Below are 20,996 nucleotides of genomic sequence, written 5' to 3'. Positions count from 1 at the left end.
GTCAATGTAAGGGCCTCATAAACAAAAAGTTTCTGCTAAAGTTCCTTCGTCATGCCCAAGGTTTCTTTTCTTATTTGTGGATATGAAATAGCACTGCAAGAGAAATATTACTGCAGAGTTTTACAAAAATGTGCTTGATGAACTTGTAGGTCCCCTGAATTTGGTGACATTTATTTTCTACCACAGAATTGAAACAATTCTGAATTACCCTGGAATTCCATGGTTGTAACCCTAAAAATCTTTAACACTAAAGCAGGGAACAGTAATGGCATTGTTTGTGTAAAAACGAAAAAGTACCACAATGAGCCCAAACCACTATGATTCAGCTAGATGGCTTGTTAAGTTCAGTACAGATGGGCTTAAACTAGGTGCTTAAATGTCCGGGGTTTGGATGGGATGGCATTCATTCTCTTCCTAGTAGCTGATGCAGTGCTGTGTTTTGGATGTAGTGTGACAATAATGTTGGTAACACACTGATGATTTAGTTGTTGCTGAGCAGTGCTTACCTTAAATACCAGACTTTTTAGTTTCCCATACTCTGCCAGTGAGGAGGTGCACAGGAAGCTGGAAGGAAGCATGGCCAGGACAGCTGACCTGAACTGACCAAAGGATATTCCACACCACAGAGCAGCATGCCCAGTACGTAAAGAGGATGCAGTTCATATCCCAATCAGCCAGGAGGCACCAGCCGCTGCTTGGGGACTGGACAGGCATTGGTCAGGGGGTGGTGAGCACCTGGATTGTGTGTCACTTGTCTTGGGGAGTATTCATATCCCTCTTCATCTTTTTTTTTTTTTTTTTTTTTTTGGTGTGTGTGTGTGTGTGACTTGTATATATTTTATTATTATTTTCCCTTTCTCTACTGTTAAACTGTCCTTACTTTTTTCCCCGATCCCACTGGGGGGAGTGAGTGATCGACTGTGTGGTGTTTAGCTTCATGCTGGATTAAAGCATAGCAATGCTATATATAGCAGCTCATTTAACTCAATACTGCATGTTTTTATGTACTCAGAAGCACTGTACAGCAGTGTGTCCAGAATCAAATTTTCTTCTTCAGACTTCAGTTCTGATCCATCCATACTGCTTTTTCCAAAAAATACCCACTTACTGGGGAGCTACTGCAACAATCTGAAGGTGTTTCTAAGCCTGTATAGGCCTGTCTAACAAAAAAACTTCCATGCATTAGAACGAGCAGGCAAAGCTCACCAGTCCAGCGCTACCTCAGGCTGCACACACTGCGATCAAGTTACCGGTGACTCATCTGAACACAGAGTGACTGAGTTTGCTCTTAGCCTCCAGCGAAACAAAGCAGAAAAAACGTTAGTCTTACAGGGATCTAAGCGAACTGCTGGACTGAGGAACACGGGGGATTTGAGTTCAGACTGCTGTTAGAGAGTCCTAGGTTTTGTTTCTGCAGCTGCTATTTCACACAGGATTCTTGTTTACAGTGGGTTCAGGGGCAGTTCTAGTGTGAGCTGGGAGAGGTGGGATTTGCAGTTGCAAAAAATGGAATCTGTTTGATGGAAGTCTAAATGTTACCCAGCAGAAAACACGAAACTCTTGTGAGAGTGTTGTGTTCTAGTTAAAGTATGCACAAAACCATGTGAAACAAAGTTTTATCTTGATCCAGATGCCTACTGGCAGTCTGAAGGCAACAAGTCCAAACAAGGGAAAACCAAGCAAAAGGAATTAGCAATACACATGGATCCTTTAATCAAAGGGAAAGATCTTGTCTAAAAGCTTTGCCTGTGCAAGAAGCTTGTGTAAGACCAGAACGTCTCAGACTGGGTAAAAATGCCTATAATTCCACTCTAAATCTCTTGCTTTTTGTGCTTGTAGCAGCACTTTCTTAAGTGCACATTCATACAGGAGTTTGTCCTAGAGCCTCTCTAAAAGCAGGCTGGATAGAAAATTCAGATCCCTCTAGGGTACAATCTGTAAAGCTCTTATACAGAAGAATGTTTTTTTGTCATTGGCTCTGGTTTAGAAACTTGTTTGTTATGCAATTGATCAGTGACGGGTAAAGTGCTGCATAATTCCCGGTTGGGAATATCAGCACTCGTTAAGATACCTGGGCACTCAATCCAGTACCTTATCACTCTGCTCACAGTTCCGAAATCATCAGAGAGACCTGACTCGAGAATAGAGCAAAACTGCACAATGGCCCACGCGTCCAAACCTCTCAAGGGTTGTGTGCAGGTGCCCCAATGAAAAGAAAAGGAAACAGTGTGCACCTGTAATGGGAGTTCGAGTGCAGTTCTGGAAAATTTCAACTAAGTAAACGCCGGAGACTCTCCCCATATTTCAGAACGATGGTTTTGTGTAAGAGGGTGCAGTTACTCGAACACGGTGGCTGAAGTACAGGTGTACAGAAAACAGATGACTCACTTATCACACCACCTTTCGGCTTTCCCGGCTCCGTCCTCGCCCGATTCCCGGCAAAGGCGGCCACCGCGCCACCAAAGGGCGCCGAGCGCCCGCCCCCGGGCTGAGGAGGCGGGCCGACCCCTGGCAGGCACGGAGAGGGGAAGCGGCAAGGCACGGGACGGCTCGGCAGGGCTCGGCTTAGTTGGTCTCGGTGTGCAGCCGGTGCCTTGCTCCACGGCGATGTCGGGCTCGGAGCAGCAGCCGCAGGCAGGTGCGTGTGCGGAGGGGAGGCGGCGGGGAAGGGCCGCGGAGAGCCGCGCCGCTTGCTGGGCTCCTGCGGGGCCAGCGCCGAGAGGGGCGGCGTGGGCAATGTCTGCGAGGGGCCATGGGCCGAGGGCAGAGGAGCCGAGGGCAGAGGGGCTGCTCAGCCGAAGCACCCGAGCGGCGCCGTGGCCGGGGAGAGCTGCCCGCGGGGCGCTGCCGGCGATCGCGGGCAGCCGGACCTTTGTTTGTTTCCTTCCTTCCAGAGGAGGAGGAGGGGAACGGGGAAGGTGCGAGGCGAAGGACGAAGGCGGAAATGGATTAGCAAAAAGTTCAGCGCCGGCAGCCCAAGGGAAAGTCCCCCCAGCGCTCGGCACGGCCGCGGGGCAGGGAAGCGGGGAAGGTGCTGGGCGCGGAACGGGAAGGCAGCAGAGAGAAGTCAGGGCAGCGGAGGCACATGTGTTGGCTTCCCGGAGATGCAGCTATGCTTGAAGGGACTTCTTTTGTGTGCCATTCCGTTGTTTTCTTTGCCCTTGGGTCCCGTGGTAGACCTGTTGAAGCTGAAACGTATCCAGGGAAAGATGCTGCGAGATTCCAGTGTAAGCTAGTGCATACCTGATTTTTGATTTCATTGAAACAACCTGTCTTCACGAAATTTAGGACAAGTAGTCCCGTTGCCCTCAATCGTATTTTAGAACAAGCCTGTGCCTGTGTAAGACAAGCAGAAAATTTTTCATAAATCATGATAATTCAGATAGTGTTTACCTGAATGAAGCTGCAATATGAGAATAACAATAAAAAGCTAAAGACTAGGAAGTGACTAAATAGGACTAAATTAATTAACAGGAAAAACACCTTTTCCTAGTTTTCATTGGCCCAGGAATTCTATTGTTCCTGCATCTGCAGTCAATTATTTTCCATCTTAAAGTTGGATGATTGTAACATTTTATGATCTGGTTTTGGGGAGAGCGGATTGCCACCCTCCCCTTCAGTTGAGGCAAAAGCATCAGAGAGATCTAATTTACATAAGCAAAAATAAAGCATAAATTTAAGATACAGATGGACTCTTTAAGATTTCTGCCTTCTAGTAACCAACAGTCACAGACGGGGTTGGTATGTTCTATCAACACTCACTTTTTAGCACTTCTGTCATTAGCCTGACCTATGTGTTATGTTTCAGGCAAAGTGAAATGGCTTTTTTTGTGGTTCGTGTTACTAGGGAAAACTGTAAGACACAACACCTGGTTGATATTTGCCAGTGGGAAGCTTGGGTGTACATAGTAACACTTGGAGGCACATTACTTCCTTCCATCCCACTGCTCTCTTGTGCTGTGATTTTTAACATTAATGCTTCTAAAGCCAAATCCAGATTTCTGCAAGTTTATTCTTATTTATCTGAAGTTTCATCCTATGTCGATACATAACTATGTTAGTTTTGCAAAAGGCATTAGTAACGTGAAAAATGGATGTGCAAAGGTAGTACTGTATATGCAAAGTAAAATACACGTTTATGTGACTCTTCTCTTTTAATTGCAGACCATGTCCAGCTGGATAGCAGACCTGCATTACCCACCACAGGTACTGTGGAGTATACAGTTCTCATAAGGTGGTAGACTCTGCCAGTAGCAGTAGTAGTGATTTAATAGCCCACTGAGATGTGTAAGTGAAAGGAACGAGTATTTTGGCCTAACCATCTGCTAATCTGTAGCTCTGCACATTTCCAGGATGTGCGTGTTCTTTATTGTTCCCACATTGTTACTTTTATGTCCATTCTATTACTGGAGGAACTTACTGTTTATATAGTTCAGCAGAAGAAAAGGTTTAAATCTTGCATTTTCTCAGTTGTCAGTGGCTGTTTCACTATCTACTGTGGCTCGTGTGATGCATCCAGCCTCAAAGGGAATGCTCAGCTTTGTATCAGCAGCACTACTGAAATAAAAGAAACACCAGTGTATTTTTAAGTTATGTAAAATTGTAACGCTTTAGAGTCTCTTTAAAAAAGTACAGCCAGCTAGTTAGTTATACAAAATCATGGTCTCTGAATATGTTTCTATAAGTACCGTTACACAGACAGATAGAAAATATGCATGTCTTGACCACCTAAGATTCGGACTGTTAGAGTGAGAACTTCCAGCACAGCCTCCAAAAGCTGTGGGTGCAGAAAAATGCTAATGAAGCTGTTTAACTGCATGCCTACTTACCTGATGTGTGAATGAGCTTTTGATTCACATTAACAGCTAAACCTTAAGGCTGGATGCATACGTTCAAATTGGTTTTGTTTATTTTTAATGAATGATTTTGTGGCTAAATCACTTTTTGATCTCTCTAACAGATGGAAATGACAACATCACAGAAGTAGATGCATTCGATATAAGGTAAAGTTCTGCTGGCAGTGACAGAGATGTCCCAAGGGATTGAGGTCAGTGCAGGGTTTTCTGATTTTTGTTAAGAATTTGACAGAATTATTTAATTCAGCTCCACCCATTGACAAAACATGTTTCTAGTTTTAGCGACACCAGATGCTGTAGCACTCTTATCATGAAGGCATGTGGAAGGGACTAGTAGGAGTGTTCTCTTTTTATTTTAGGCGATGTGCAGAGACCATACCAATCTAAGGAGCCACTGGACAGACTAAGTGGTAGATTGTAGCACAGGAATATATTCCTTTGGAAGAAGGGGAAATGGACCATGGCATAGTGATTCCAGGGAAGCCCTGAAAACAGTAAACTACCTGCCTGATTAGTTTATTTGCCTCCATTCGGAAAATCAAGCTGAGCAGAGAAAGAACTATTTAGGGAATCATCCTTTAATGGTTATTCACAGGATCCAGGGACCTAACTGTCCAAAATCCCTACTAGCCTTGCACCTAGCTGAATCCTAAGGAAGAGAAATTGTCAAAATCTGAAAAAATTCTGGTACTGGTACAGGTGAAATATTGTTAATAATTACAGTGCTAAAATTTATAATCTTTGCTTTTTATCGTGTTAGATACTCAAATGGTGAAGAATGTGGTAAAGCACCCACCTTCATTTATTGGCTATCCAGCCAACACATAGAAAGCCCAGACTTTGAACAGTCATCCCGAATTCCTGTTCTCTGTCTGAATTCTTATATAAATGTTACAAAAAGGTGTTTCATTAAGGGGATTCTCAAAACAAAGTGGAGAAGCAGAGGTAGTCTACAGGTAATGATGGTAATTTTGTTGGGAAACAAAAGCATTTGCTGATGAAACTCTGATCTCAAACGTTTGCAGGCAAATATTCTAAGCAACTTTCTCCAGTAATTGCACCAAACCTGAACATTCCATGGCAAGAAATAAAATATTAATGTGGCAAAAATTACAGCTTTGACCAGAGCCAGTCCTAGGGCAGCATTACCTGGACTGTGTACCTGGGACTCTGGACTTTTCTATTGCCAGTGCTGTTACCAGAAGTGTTTCAGTTTCTGTTTTCTCCCCCAATAACTACAAAAGCAGAAAGATTGTCTGCTTTGTCTTTCCAGTTACAGCCATGTCAACACTTACGATCTTTTGGCAAGTGTTGGCATGACTGTGGATCCACAGCCAAGTCCAGAGTGTGCTGTCACACATCCTATATTGTGTTTTGTTCATAAACCAGTAAAATTGCTGAATGCTACCCCCCCGTCACGAGTATTCCATGTGTTTGCTGCCATGATAATTTAAAGTCCTCTGCTTAGAAGCTGGGTAGGTAATTTATTCTGTCCTTAAGAAGATCTCTGTCCTTCAGCTTTAAGATTCTGTGGGCCAGTTGCTAAAAACTTAGATGTTCAGATGCATTGTCATAGCTTTCATTTTGTTTGGGTAAACAATAAACATTTGTTCTCCTCTTGTGAGGTACACTACACTTAGCACCTCATCACCAGTTTATAGTTCATTGAATACAATGCAGCACTTGATTTACTTAGAACTTGAAGCAAATCACAGACAGCTACAATTCCAAATCAGTACATTTGCACTATCCAATTATGTTCATATTTAGCTAAACACATTACATGTCGAATTGGAGCCATGTCTTAAGTGCACTGTTATGTGCCTTAACTAATGAAATAGTCTTATTTTACCAAGAATATTTTCCATCTGTGGCAGCAGGCAATCACTTGATCCTGGAGTGGAATACAAAATGAACCATCAAAGAAGAGGAGTTGCATTAATTTTCAATCATGAGCACTTTTTTTGGCATTTAAAACTGCCATACAGAAGTGGGACTATGGCAGACAGAGACAATCTGACACGCAGGTATGAAACTTTGTTGTTCTACTAACACTTTAGAAACCCCGAAACTTTAGAAATCGTGGTCAAATTAAGGAGTTACCTAAATCTTGTGTTTGAGTAGAGACCAGAAGATTTTGCAGACATAGCACCTATGCAGCTTGGGTGAAGAAAGCCATAATAAAAAAGCCTCAAGGCACAGAAACTGCTGGCACAAGTCTGATGATTTCAGTGAATCCTGAGCTTTCTCTGGACAAACTCTTTGAAGTAACTTTTAGTAGACCTGTACTTGACACCAATTTGAATTCCAAATCATCTTTAATAGTTTTGTTCATAATGCATAAGGATATTAATTCTCCCACAGGGAAAGAAACTGAGTTGGTAGCAATTGATACATAATTTGAGCAAGATTTTTACTAATACTGATCTATTCTAACAATAGTTTAACAGACCTTGGGTTTGAAGTCAGACGTTTTGATAATCTGAAAGCAGATGAAGTGCTGCAGAAAATTCGTGAAGGTAGGAGACTGTATATTGGTTATATCTGAATTATTGCAGTAGAATTCCCAGATATCTTTTCTTCCAATCTCTGTTCATTTAACTTGAAATAAATTTTTTGTGCACAAGGAAGTTGTTTAACATTAAAAGGACTTAAAGGTTAGATTACAAATTGTTTTATTGCAATGAAAGTGGAGCTTCTATGAAGAGAACTAATACAGTCACTAAAAACTGAAAGAAAGTGCGTGCTGCTGGGAGAAGTTAATGACATTCTTCTTTTTATGGTTAGTGGCCCTTCAGCCAGGTTCAATCAATGCACCTTCAAATCCCTGTAGTATTGTTCCTGCTATCTGAAAATAGCATTCATTTGAAAAAGGGCTGATTGGGGATTAAATGATATGATACAAACGTACAATGTTGTGTAAACCTGAATATGTTTGTTTAGTCATTTAAACACCACTTGACTATTTCAGCCTCTGAGGATGACCACAGTAATGCTGACTGCTTTGTGTGTGTGTTCCTGAGTCACGGTGAGGATGATCACGTTTATGCATTTGATGACAAAATCAAAATTCAGACAATCGCAGACATGTTCAGAGGAACCAATTGCCAGAGTTTGGTAGGAAAACCAAAGATATTTATCATTCAGGTAAGATGTCTGTTTCTGAATTCAGTGGAGTTAACACTGACCTGTGTCTTCCTGCAATACAGATGTCAGTCTTTCCACAACTGAAATGGTTCCTTAAAGGCACTTAAGACAAGGATTCTTCTCTTTTTCTTAGAAACCCTAATGTATACTAATGTTATTATTCTAGGTGTATTTAATAAGTAGTTTTATGAAGCGAAACACAGGCCCACATCAGAATGACTGTCAGTGTGTATTTAAAGGCAGAAAAAGCAGTACCAGGGTTTTTTGTGAAAGTTGTGTGTAGCCTCAGCTCAGTTCCTATTGCTCTCACCTCACAGCCCTGGGCTAAGCTGTTATCAAGCCTTTGTATCTTCATTGCTTCCTTCCAGGCAAGTGCCTTTACTTGATCCTCGGCAAAGTTGGGTTTTGAGTTTTTTGTTTCTTTTCTTTTTTTGTAGAATTTTTGGGTTTTCATGGTTATAGTGATGTTGTTGTTGGTTGGTTGGTCTTTTGTCTATGATCTATACTTGGCATCTTTGTAGAACCTGAAGAATCAAATTAAGGCTTTATTGTCTCAGGAATACTATTTGTGCTAAGTGGTCAGATAAAGCCCTTATGTAACCTCCTGTTTCTTTCCTTGGTTCACAGGAGAATGCAAACTGGGAGGGACCTCAGGAGGTCTCTGGTCCAGCCTCCTGTTCAAAGCAGTGTCATGGGGTCATGCAGGGCTTTATCCCATCTTTATCCAGATTGCAATTAGCAAACTCATATATGAACTTGGCCTTCAGCAGATTGTAATTGTTGTAGTATACAAAGTAATTCTAAGTATTACTTTTTTTTTTTTTTTCTGAAATGAAAGCTTCCTTAGGGCAAAGGGCTGCTGCAAGAAGCAGTATACTGTTAATTCACCTTTCCTTATGACTCATCCAATTTTTTTTTTAACCTGGTGCCAAAGATGGAAAAATACTTTCATATTTCAATTTGAAGTTCCAAGTAATACATGGAAACATTTATAATGTATACTCATCAAAAAGCTAATTAACTTACTTCATCAGCTGAGTTCTTTTCCAGCACAACTGGCGTAGCATTTACCTTTGGAAACCAGAAGAAAACATCAAGATGAAACTTTATCACTGTAAAGAAGATTCTGTGTTTTCTTTTTTTAGTGGTAACTCTTAAGTAATGCCCCTTTGTATCTTCTGACCATTCTTTTTTCTCCCCCATGTGTACTTTCTGCGTCAGTGACAATACTTGGGATCGCTATTGACTTCTCCCAAAAAACCCTCCCTCAACTAACACATTTGAGACTGCACTAAGAGCAGAAGTGTAGCAGCATGTAATGATGGCTGTGCTTCAGAACTGTAATTCAACACTGCCTTGCCAGCAGGTCCAAGGCAGGCTGTTTTTTTTTCTCTATGCAGCACTGGTGAGGCTGCATCTGAAGTGTTGTGTCCAGTTCTGAGCTTCCCAGTACTAGAGAAACACAGACTTAGTGCAGTGAATCCTGCAAAGAGCCACAAAGATGATTAAGGGACTCTGGAGTATGGGGACTGTTCAGCATGGAAGAGATGGCTCAGGGGAATCTTAGCAATGTTCTAAACATGTGGTGGGAGGGAATCAAAGGGGACAGGAGACAGGGAACAAATTAAAACACAAAATTCCATCTCAACACAAGAAAACACTTTTTTTTTTTACTGTGAGGTTGGTCAAACACTGGAAGAGTTCACCCACACATTGTGCAGTCTCCACATATGAAGATCCTTGAATGCTGATGGGACATAGCCCTGGACAACCTGCTGTAGCCTGTTTGTCCGTAGTCCTGGACAAATGGCTTGATTCAGGGGGTTGGACTACATGATCTCAAGAGATCCCTTCCAGTTTTGGTGATCCTGAGATCATCTTGGAGCTTTCAGTGCACTTTGTCCTCAGTATTTTAAGTGATAAGAGAAGTAAATGGGTTGTTCTGAATGCAGTTATGGTAATGTGGCACACCTAGCTGAACAGAAGTCCCTCTGGTTAGTGTCAGAATATTAACAGTGAGCTTGGCAGAGGGGGAAGCATAATAACACTTCTCTCCAACAGGCCTGTCGAGGTGATAAACATGATGATGCAGTCATTGCTCACGATTCAACAGACAGCAGCAAAGAATCCCCTGTCAATGAGACAGAAGTGGATGCAGCTGGTGTCTATACTCTGCCTGCTGGTGCAGACTTTATCATGTGCTACTCTGTGGCACAAGGTAAGTTCTAATATTTTACATCCAGTGTCTGATGCTTCAGTCTAACAACCCTGAACATTTCTTCATTTTGCAGTCAAAAAAATACAGTTCCAGGTAATCTGATTCACATATCTGATAAGGAACAACTTATCTGGGAAAGAACTAAAGAAAATGAAAAAGAAAATAAAAACAAATTATCAAGGTGCATTTGATTTGTCAAACAGAAGCATTCTGGTGGCTTATGAATTTCCCTGCACTACATGGCTGTTCTCTCCAGTCCCCCCATGTATCTTGTCCTCAGTGCCATCTCTTAAGGAGATGCAGTCCTGTAAGCTGCCAATCCCTGAATCATGTTCCTCCTAGCTGAGGACTACAAGTGATATCAAACCCATTTCCCATCTAGAATTTCCAGTGAAATTATGTAATTGGCAAAGCTAGATTTACAGCCATTAGTAATTCAAACAGCAAACAGTGACTCTCGTAAGTATTTTTCCAAGATGTATCACTACTTACATTTGGATATAATTTTATGTTCTTGTTCTACACTAGGCTACTATTCTCATCGTGACACTGTATATGGCTCCTGGTACATCCAAGACTTGTGTGAGACACTTAGGAAGCATGGATCTTCTTTGGAGTTCACAGAACTTCTTACTGTTGTTAACCGGAAAGTATCGCATCGCAGAGTGGATAGGTGCAAAAACATTGCTGCTATAGGGAAGAAACAAATTTCTTGTTTTGCCTCAATGTTAACTAAAAAATTGTATTTCCATCCAAAATCTAAGTAGATTATATAACAATGATAACCACTACTATTACTTGCTGCAGAAGTAAAAAACACTGTCTTAGTAGAGGAGACTAATACTCTACAAGACTGTCTGCAAAATGACTGGGATCAAACATTAGTTTGTATGCCTAACAGTTTCTAAAATCTTAAAGCAATTTTAAAGCTAAAATTACACCAGGGAATTAAGCTCAGGGAATTTGGGAAAAGCTGAATGGTGCAAAACTCTTAGCAGGTGCTCAGATTTTATTGAAACTGATACTCTAGATTACATTTTCTTAAATGCCTTTTGCTTGACTTCATCTAACTATGGCACATTTTACTATTTCCAAAACACTTCTAATGTTCCATTAGATTAACTTGTCTTGCTCCAAGAGCACAGTTTACAGGGAATATGTTTGCAGCACATCTTTTTAAATTTCTAGACAGCAGTATCCACATTGCAATTTTTTTGTCTTTATTGAGCTTTTTAGACTTTTTTAAAAATTTTCTCTCAGCTCTAAAAAGGAACTTAGTTTCTTGAGTACAACTGTAGTATTAATATCGGATTAATTAAATAGGGTTGATTAATAGTGTTTCCTTTTGCTTGAATATCATTTATGTTTGGGGTACAATTACAGCTTGCTGGTGCTTTGCATCCTCAGGAGAAAAGCAAGCAGTGATGAGATGAGACCATGTGCAGCTTTGCTTAGGGTGACTGGGTGAGCTTGCCTTGTACAGATCTCTAAAGCTAAAGCTGCTGGACATCTCTAGCAGCTCTGCAAAATATAACATAGGCAAACCTTTGCACTTCAGGCCTTGGTGCTGGATCAGCCTCTGTCATTGTGTACTCTGTGTACATAAAAGTGATAGTGGCGTGGTAACCACACGACTATTACTACTGCAGCATCAATAATTGCAGTGGTACTGACTTGAAGTAAATATTTCTTTTCTTTGTTTTTGGGGGGTTGTTTACGTTATTGTATGTCCCTCTAGGAGACAGTGGAAAACTCAAACTGAGCAAAGTGTCTTAATCCACTTTCCTTGATGATAAAATAATCAATTTACTGGCTCTGCTTTAGTTAAGTCTTTCCATATACTATGTTCTGAGTCATGAATGTTGTATCTTATTGCAACTATTTTTAAGCTTTGTATAAATCATGTATGTTTCAATATTTTGATAAATTCTTCCAATAAAATGCAACAGTGAAACATAAATGATCTTACAGTGTGTTTGAGATACCTTACTTTTTCAGCACTATTTACTAAAAAAGCTTAATTGTCATGCTGATCTAAACTTTACCTGTGGTGTTACACAGAGTCAGTGAACGGACTAGGGAAAATGAAACAGTAATTGCGGGAGAGGAATCTTTATTACTCCAAATTAAGTTACTTATCCTGTGAGCTACTGCTATGTTACAGTAAATGGTACTAAAAAGACTGCCTTTGTTTATAAGATGTTCTGTCATTTTATCAACAGTAAGAATGCCTCCATTGTACTAATGAGATTTGACAAATATTGTGAAGAACTTTGCTTCTTCATAGGGTTTAAAAAAAAACCAAACAAAACAAACCCAAGCCATCAAGTGACCAAATCATTTTTATAGCTATTTATTTCAACTTTTAAAACTTTAGTGGTCAAAAATACCTAGGTGCTATAGAGTAACTAAATGTTCATATCAGCATTGAAAGGGCATCTCCAATATACACATAGCCAAAGTCAGTCCTTGTCACTGATTTCCTGGATGGGAAGCCTCAGGCGCAGAGGTTGACGCAGACGCCTTAGGGATTCTTCTGCCTGCCAATGCAAGAGAGAGAGTGAGTTCATCCTTCTGCAGCCCTCTGTTTTCTCCACTTCCACACATGCACTGCCTTTCTCTTCTCAGAAGGCTTTGGTCTCAGGAGGCAAGGAACCAAAGCAGTCAAATGGAGGATGCTGAACATTGACAGACCTGCTCAGGTCATTCAGTCTCCAGAGAGAAGCATGAACCCTGCCCTTCCACCCACTCACCCACACCCCAAAGTACTTCCTGAAATTACAAAATTCATACCCACAGGCCACTGAAAAAGTATCAAAATCTAACACTATGTCAAATGGAACTTATGACACCCTGAACTATGCATTTTGAACTAAAATTAGGGGTAGTTTCCATTTTCTTTACGAGACATTGAACACAGGGCTCTCAAGATAGGATGGAGGAGTAATAACTGAGGAGAGATCTGCTACAACTTTTTAAGAAGGCCACCGAACTTCTAGGTGCATACCACCTTTTCCATCCAGTCACCCCTATTCTGTAAATCTAAGTCTTTTACCTAACAAATAAGATTATGATGTCAAATGCTAAACTCTGCAAGACAATCTCCTTCCAAAGAAGAGAGGAGTGTGTGTTACCACAGTAGAGCAGCAAACATACTGTGCCCGTAATAAATGCAGCTATTGTATTAAATGGCCAAAAATGCAACATTAATTAGAGTATTCAACAAATGTGCTGATAAACTCACTTATTTGTTTTAAATTAAATTCATGAAGGTCTCCCTTTCTCTTCCCTTTCTCAGTCTGATGACCTGCTGAAGTAGTTTAGATGTCAAAGGCAAACATTGTATGGCTATCTGAACACTGAAATACAGTGTTTTGATAGCAAGCCTTGAGATTAATTTTCTGTTAGCTGAGAGTTTATTGAAAAAGTCTTAAGCCAGAAGCTGCCTCATTTATTGAAAGACTGCATTTAAATACCTCTGCCAAGTCGTCTTTGAGCTTGTTGTATCGTTCCACATTAAAATGCTGGTTTTTGGATTTGCGGTAGAAGTAGTGGAGGAACTGCCTGTCTTTAGCGAGAGGGTAAATGTAGTCCTGGGGAAGGAAGGAGGACAGATTTGTGGTTAGCAAGGAAACCGAGTAGAGGTCAGCACATTAGAAACTCAGCCTGTTTCAGGAAGACTTACCTAGTTCAACACACATGCATGTTTTGTAAAGAGGCTACGTATGAAGTTATGCCCTTTGTATTGAAATTATACAGGTCATAAGGGTTTTTAAACACATGGTAGGAGTAATGTCTACCATGTCTGAAGGAATTTTCAGTTATAGTAAAGACATAGCTTGATCTTCATGACTGGAGCCACCTCAGACAAGGGAGTCTACTTCCAAGCAGTCAGAGAGAATTCAGATACTATTTCCTGAGGACTTATTTGAAAGTCTCAAGCAGTGGCACCAAGCAGCTGTTCAATAAAAGCCAAGTAGTAATCTCTACGTACGCACAAAAAGCAGGAATGCCTTAGCCCTTCTTAAAAACCAGTGAGAAGGGGTAAAAGTCACATTCAGACCCAGCTCTTCATAAAAACAGACATGTCTCCGCTTTTCACTGAAGGAATCTGATGTCTCTCAAGGTCTATATTGGTATAATGGTCACAAGATCCATTGGTATAATGGAAGAATGTGCTGGTTACTCTTCCATATATCTCCACAACAAAAAAAGTTTTGCATCACAGGAAGTTCAACATCAAGATGTCCACTTTGAGAGTAAAGTACAGAGCTAAAACAGGAAAAAGAAACATTTCTCGAAGTCTTACAGGATTTCAGAACAAGTCTGTATTGAGAAGCTAAGTTAAGATCTGAGCAAACTTTCCTACACAATGCCTGCTTCCTGCTCCATTTCAGCTGTCCTAGATTTACCTCCATTCATTCTTAGTCATGGAAAAGCAGTCAGATTATGAAGAGCGAAGCAGTAACATTTCTTCAGGCACCATATAAGGTATATTTCAGTAATACAACTGCCAGAGTTCCAAAGAGTTTGGTGCCCTGCACTGTATATACATAAACTCCAGCAAATAAAAGCTACAGTTGGTCGATTTGCTTTGTTAAGGCAGCATTCATTCACAAACTGGCACAGCACTAGCAGTTGCTCTCCTATTACTGCAGTGAGCAAGGTGCCATTTAGTATGCAAAGTGATCTACAAACATTTTTAAAGGAGAGACTTCTTTCCTCACTTTTCATTCCCTAGGTTATGAAATGCTACAGACAGTAGTTATGCTCAGTAGCTGGTCTGCAGCTCATGGGCAACAGCACCTGCTTGATTTTGCATGATGCAATGTTTGTATCCAGCCACATTTGGGAACAAACAAGTCCCTGTCTGATGGCAAGGCTACCTACTGAATTCTGTTTTCATCAGAGCACAAACACTGTGATTCACAAGTCAGTTTCCCTCCATTTCAACACTGCAGACATTTAGAAGGCAAGGACTCACCTGCTTAGTAAGAACGAAGTAGGCATAGAAAGCCATGGCGCTCCCGTAGGTGATGAAGTACGTGACTGGCTCCATGATGTCCCACGAGTAGACCCACCACGTGAGCCAGGCCAGTGCTCCCCCCTGAACTGACATCAGAGCTAAGCCAACCCATAAAAGCCTGGAGGTCTTTGCATCTGCACTGTGCATGATTCTGGCTTTCATCTAAGGAAAAGAAATGCAGAAACCTGCTCAAACAAACATCAGTGCTCCTCTAATGAGCAGCTCCTCAACTGTATTTTCTCCTGCTGGGCTAGATCCTTTCTCAAGATCTCTTACCAACACCTCTTACTGACTTACTCTGCTGTGGATAAAAGAACTGAAATCTAAAGGCAACCAGATCTTTTTGCCATTGTGCACCAAGAAATATCACTTTTAATCTCCCCTTCCCACCACTAGGGATTTAAGTCTGTTCTATTTCCATTTACCATTCAAGGCAGTTCTGGGTAACACTGAGGCTGGCCCTCATAAAGCAGGATTCCTGTTGTCCACTAGCCTAAGCCACAGATGATGTCAACCCCACTGTAGTTTGTTTTACTGTAATGGGTATTCAGAACTAATAGAGCAACAGGTGACTAAATAGCCTTTCAATCTCAATACTAGCCATGCTGAGGCTTGCTCAGGACAGCTTTCTCTAGGTGTTGTGGCTTCTACCCCATAAGTAACACGAAGGAAAAGAATTTAATATAATTTGAATTCTATTTAAGTTGACCTCCATTTACATAACAAACGAAACAGACACACCCTAGCTATTCATGTTGATTTTCTTCTGTCACAGGACTTACTCTTGATGCAAGTAAATGCTTTTGAGTTGAAAAAAACCCAAAACGACCCTCACTTTCCAACCTGTTCCAGTGGCAGCAGCTCTCCTTTCAGATGGTCCAGTTTCTGTAGCAATTCTCTCTCTTTCCTGATCTGGTGATCTTCTAAATGTAGGGCCACAAACAGTCTGTGAACCAAGGATTTGATATCTTCCATTTCAGTAGCATGCTCGCTACTCAGCTTATCTGAAAAGAAAATATTTGTCATATAAACCATTTCAAGAACACACCCTTCTTCTTTCTCTCCCCACCTCCAAGACAAAAAGCAGGACCATCCAGTGGTAAAACAAAACCAAAGAGAAATACTTTTCTCCAGACAGCTTCCAGTTTTCTGAGACTTCCCAAGCCTAAATGAAGTGAGATAATCAGTTACTAAGGATTGCTCTTACCTTTTACAGGAGGTGACACACTGTATGTTGTGGTGTTAATAACAAGTTTGAAGTCATTCATCAGTAAGATCTCCATCAAGGTTGCATCAGAGACCTTGGTACCATCTGCAGAAGAAAGATTTCAGTTCCAGATCACTTACCATAAAGAATCTTAAACATTAGCAGAAAATGCTGGGTTATTTTATTAATAATGTTTGGAAGGGAACTCTACTTTTAGAACTGCTAGCTAATACTGAACAGTCAGGAGGAACACCTAGTGTGATTTTTGAAGCTGTCCTCTGTAGGGAATGGAGTTGAACTTTGATGATCTGAAGAACCCTGTTCTACTTTTTTTCTTTTAAATGCATAAATTTACATGAATGGTACCCCATGAATTTTACATGCAATTTTACAGCTCCTACCAAAAAAGGAGCTCTGGGCTCATTAGCAAGAGCACGTAACAGTGGCTGCCAGGAGCACACTGGGGTTCAGATGGCCCAAGAGCCCCCAGAGCCACTCACCACTGCTGCTGGACATATCACTGTGGCATGGGGGTTTGAAAAGCCACAGAGCAGCTGCCCTGTGGTACCTGTTTGAGCTGACTCTCATTTCCTTTATATACAAAGGGCATCTTCCCTGCTCCTGCCAAGGGCTAGGCAGCTTTACTCCCAAGATGAATAACAAACACACACCGAAGTACCATTTTTGTATGTAAATATTTGTCACAGTCTTACTGCCCCAGTTCCACCATTTGTCCTCACACACCCATTATAGAAAGGCACCAAAGACAACTCCACATCTGCAATTATTTGTTCACCAGAACCCTGTCCTGTGGCCCCATCTGCTGAGGCTGAGAGTGCTGAACTCTGCAAGCAAACGCCCCAGCTGGCTCACCTGCCCACTCTGTGTGGGTAGCAAAGCAAACCCAGAAGCCTATCACTTTCAATCCAAAATTTTAATGTGCCCATCCACTCATTTCTTTTTTCTTTTACAGTGTAATAAAACATCAAGGCTCATTTGCATGTACATTATTAAGGTGACATTTATGCAGAGACATTTAAACAAAAAACGCTTTTAAAAAAGGGTGTCAGACAGGCTCTTTGTTCTTGATGTTCTGAATACACCACTGATTTATTAACTTGTGCAACCTTTTATTAACTGAAAAGATGAAAAATGTGGAGGAAAGGGAGGTATTTTATTCTAAAAAATTCCCCACAGGCAAACTAACAAAGGCTAGTTTCAATCCTGCACTTAAACACAAGTGTTCCAATGTGGATAAAGTGTCACTTTTTCATCTACAAAAGTTTTGCAGGACCAAAATCAAATCTGCAGAAAATGAAAGCAAGTCGTCATACACAGCACTGATAATTTCAGTTAAGGTTAGGTTTCATTTAATGGTTTAATGAAACAGAAGTGTCTACACTAAATCAAGGCTTCATACTTCTTTCTTTAATAATTCATATTTAAATTCAACTCTCAGTACTTGACCAATAGTTTCTCTTTACAGTATCATTTTCCTAATAAATTAAACATCTCACCTGTTCTATAACATTACATTTGCCTGGCACTTGACAAATACAGAGCAGAGAACTATTTTGAAAGTCACTGTTTTAATCAAAGTATTCCCAAATCAGAGGGGATGGGGTGTGTGTTTAAACAGATAAGATAATGTGAAAATGACCCAAATTCCTCTCCACTTTGGAATCTGCTGCCTGTCCATGCCAAAAATGCCAGACTTGTAGGTTTTGTTCAGAAATTATCTTATGCTTCACAAGTGACCCACATTTGCACTGCAGCAAAAGGAGCAGTTAGCTTTTGCTGACATACCAGGGAGGAATGCAGTTTGGCAGTGAATCCCAAAAACTCCTGTCCTGGATGTCTCTGCACAACAGCTGTACCCAAAGATTAACTGCTGCCAGCACATGATCTGCCTCACCCCACTAAGAAATCCTCTGTAGGGAGAAACTTCTGTGTTGAGGGAAAAGTCAGCTGCTCACAACACCCATTTCCTACAGTGGCTTCTGCAGATAAGAGTCTTTGAGGAAATTGTCTTCTTCAAGAGAACTTTATACTTCTGCTCCCTAGCACACACTGTCAAAACAAAGCAAAACAAGACCAAATAAAACCAACACCTAAGTTCCCATGTACAAGAAGCTCCTGGAGCTCATGCACACACTGGGATCTACACAGATCACATCTCTATTGCTCCAGAAGATATAAATAAATTGCTCTACAGGGTGTTTTCCTGGTTTACTAAATGTGCCCACAAAGGAAACTAAAGCAGCTTCTCTGTGGCTTCCTGACCTTCTGGGAACATCAATTTATTTTCAGTTCCTTTAAAAGCCCCTGCAGCCCTCTGTAGTATCAACCAGAAAGAAAAGAATGTTATGAATGCACCCAGCTATGAAACTTTGGACCAGCTTTCCTTGACCCCATCCTTTTTTCAGCTGATGTGTTACCTGATGTTAAATAAATCTTTCCACAGGTATGTAGTCATCCTTACTTTTCTTTCATTTTTAGGACACGAGTGGGAAAGGGGAGAAAATTGATGTTTTTAGTTAGCCAAACTGAAGTACCTACTCTACCAGATTCAGACAAAGAAAGCTACATCCCAATTCTACTTTTAATATTGAATCCTTCTCTAGTACCAGAACACGTGTTGCAAGACTTTTTAGCATTGCTGTGGAAAAGCAAAGCACTGCCAAAATACAAACCAAATTGTCTTGGAAATAAAATGGAGACTAAGATTAACTTGATGTTAGCTTTTATCAACAGGCAAATCAAAGAGACAAAACAGAATAAAATAGTGAGCAAAGCTTGAGAAAATTATCTGAAGACTTGGCACAATAGGATAAACAGGATGTTACAAGGAGGAAAGTCCACACCAGTGCTAAAATATCAGTTACCCTTTGACCGTAACAATCAGTTTCCTTTCAACCCAAGGGCCCTGAAACATTATACTCCAGCTGATAAATGAAAACTCCTCAAAGTCTCTAAAAGCTGTCCTTTACTATTGCACACATTACATGGTTGCTTAGCTCTTGAGTTTTTCACACAAGTTCAAGTTTGTAGCAAGGCAAATGGATTCTTCTTACTCTCGGTAACACAGAACAATTGTCAGGCATCACATTCAGTAGCCCGACAGGTTGTCTTTTAAGAATGATCATGGAGGACAAGGAAAGAAAGAGACACCAAGGAAATGACAAGACCAAAAAAAACCAACACCTAAAGACAGCATTACAAAGAGAAGCTAACTGAAAAAGGTAACTTATTTAAAGACAGCATTACAAAGAGAAGCTAACTGAAAAAGGTAATAGAGGACACTACTGGAATAAAAGGAGAGCTACAGTAATAAATCCAATTCTGCATTTTTAATCAGCCTGTTCAAGAGGACTCAGTTATTAACTTTGAAACACCAATAAACCCAAGAAGAATTCAACAGCTATTTCAGCAGCAACAGTGCTAAACCTGACAGAGGACTGAACTTAAGCTTCAGAAGAGAGAAGTACAGTCCATTTGAAAAGGAATGTATTTATTTCGAGTAAACAGAAATTTAAAATACCTGTTGCAAAGATTTCTGCTCTCTCAATTCCTTTATCTTCTTTTTGCACATCCTGCAGGAATGCTCCTACAGTGGTCACCACTGGCTTAACAGTGAACTGACAGCGTTCACTTCTTGTGGGCAGCATAAGAGTTATCACAGGAAGACCATGTCTGTAATTAATAGTTACTTCTAGGGGGTAAAAAAAAAAAAAAAGAACTAAGTGAAAAAGTTACATTGGAGGCTGTAGCTTAATTTAAAGCTCTTTTAAAAACACAGGATAAATAAGGAAAATTACACAAAACAAGTCTAGATTTTCAAAAATTAATATAGTACTTCTATTTCTGGAAGATACATATAAAACCATGCAACTAATGTCATCTCACCTGACTCTCATGAAATAAATAAAAAGCTCGTTGACACTGCTGGGAAGGGGGAAAACTTGCAGTGAAAGCTTACCGTCAGATGGCACCAGCGTGCTGTAAGGCGCTCCTTCCCGGCCCCTCCAAGCTCCGATGTGCCTCCAGAGCCCCACCTGCAGCACGGACACAAGGGAGCTTGCCTTAGAATGGTTGGGATGCAAGATTTACCTGGTTAAAGGCAGCAGGCAGCCTGTCACGGTGATCTGCTTCCGTGTGATCTGCCATCAGAGCTGGCTGCCTGAAGACAAACCCCTCGCCTGGCAATTCTACGTAAAAGGTGAAACCATCCTTATAAAAAAGCACAATTGTTGCTAAAGGTTATTACCGTATTGCCCACAGAAAAACTTTTTGTCTTTTGTGATTTAATTACCTCAAGGAAAAAACGGAAAGGGAAGAAAACAAATGGAAAAAAATTACAATATTTCTGCAGTGCTTCATGCAACTCTTGCAATAAAACTTCTCCTTCCCCCCAAAACAGCTGCTTGCAAAACCTCTCCCTCCCGGTGCCTGAGGGCAGAACTCCACAGTGTAACTTCCAACGGAGGGCATGGCTTCAGTGAAGACTTTCACTGCTGAACTGTGAACAACAATCACTACTAA

The 20,996-nt window shown here is 40.8% G+C and overlaps 2 protein-coding genes across 2 annotated transcripts in view; one reads left to right on the top strand and one right to left on the bottom strand.

Moving 5' to 3' along the window:
* The first annotated feature begins 2,476 nt into the window (after positions 1-2,476).
* Positions 2,477-12,181, top strand: CASP6 (caspase 6). Its single transcript, XM_085058380.1, has 8 exons — positions 2,477-2,638; positions 4,165-4,206; positions 4,961-5,003; positions 6,737-6,883; positions 7,299-7,375; positions 7,828-8,003; positions 10,065-10,221; positions 10,750-12,181. The coding sequence occupies exons 1-8, from the start codon at positions 2,608-2,610 to the stop codon at positions 10,986-10,988; spliced, it is 912 nt and encodes a 303-aa protein (XP_084914506.1). The 5' UTR covers positions 2,477-2,607; the 3' UTR covers positions 10,989-12,181.
* A 377-nt stretch (positions 12,182-12,558) lies between these two features.
* MCUB (mitochondrial calcium uniporter dominant negative subunit beta) overlaps positions 12,559-20,996 on the bottom strand; it is a 45,456-nt gene continuing 37,018 nt past the window's right edge. The window contains exons 2-8 of the mRNA XM_085058381.1: positions 20,434-20,509; positions 19,996-20,166; positions 16,455-16,559; positions 16,091-16,251; positions 15,206-15,409; positions 13,698-13,814; positions 12,559-12,761 (exon numbers count right to left, since the gene is read on the bottom strand). Of these exons, the coding sequence (XP_084914507.1) occupies positions 12,684-12,761; positions 13,698-13,814; positions 15,206-15,409; positions 16,091-16,251; positions 16,455-16,559; positions 19,996-20,166; positions 20,434-20,509 (912 nt within the window). The 3' untranslated portion in view covers positions 12,559-12,683. The remainder of the gene's footprint in view (positions 12,762-13,697; positions 13,815-15,205; positions 15,410-16,090; positions 16,252-16,454; positions 16,560-19,995; positions 20,167-20,433; positions 20,510-20,996) is intronic.

The sequence above is a fragment of the Lichenostomus cassidix genome, chromosome 4 (assembly GCF_008360975.1).
Source record: "Lichenostomus cassidix isolate B80296 chromosome 4, HeHo_3.0, whole genome shotgun sequence".
Lineage (NCBI taxonomy): Eukaryota > Metazoa > Chordata > Aves > Passeriformes > Meliphagidae > Lichenostomus > Lichenostomus cassidix.
Note: the sequence above shows the minus strand (reverse complement) of the source record. Positions and strands in the feature narration are given on the sequence as shown.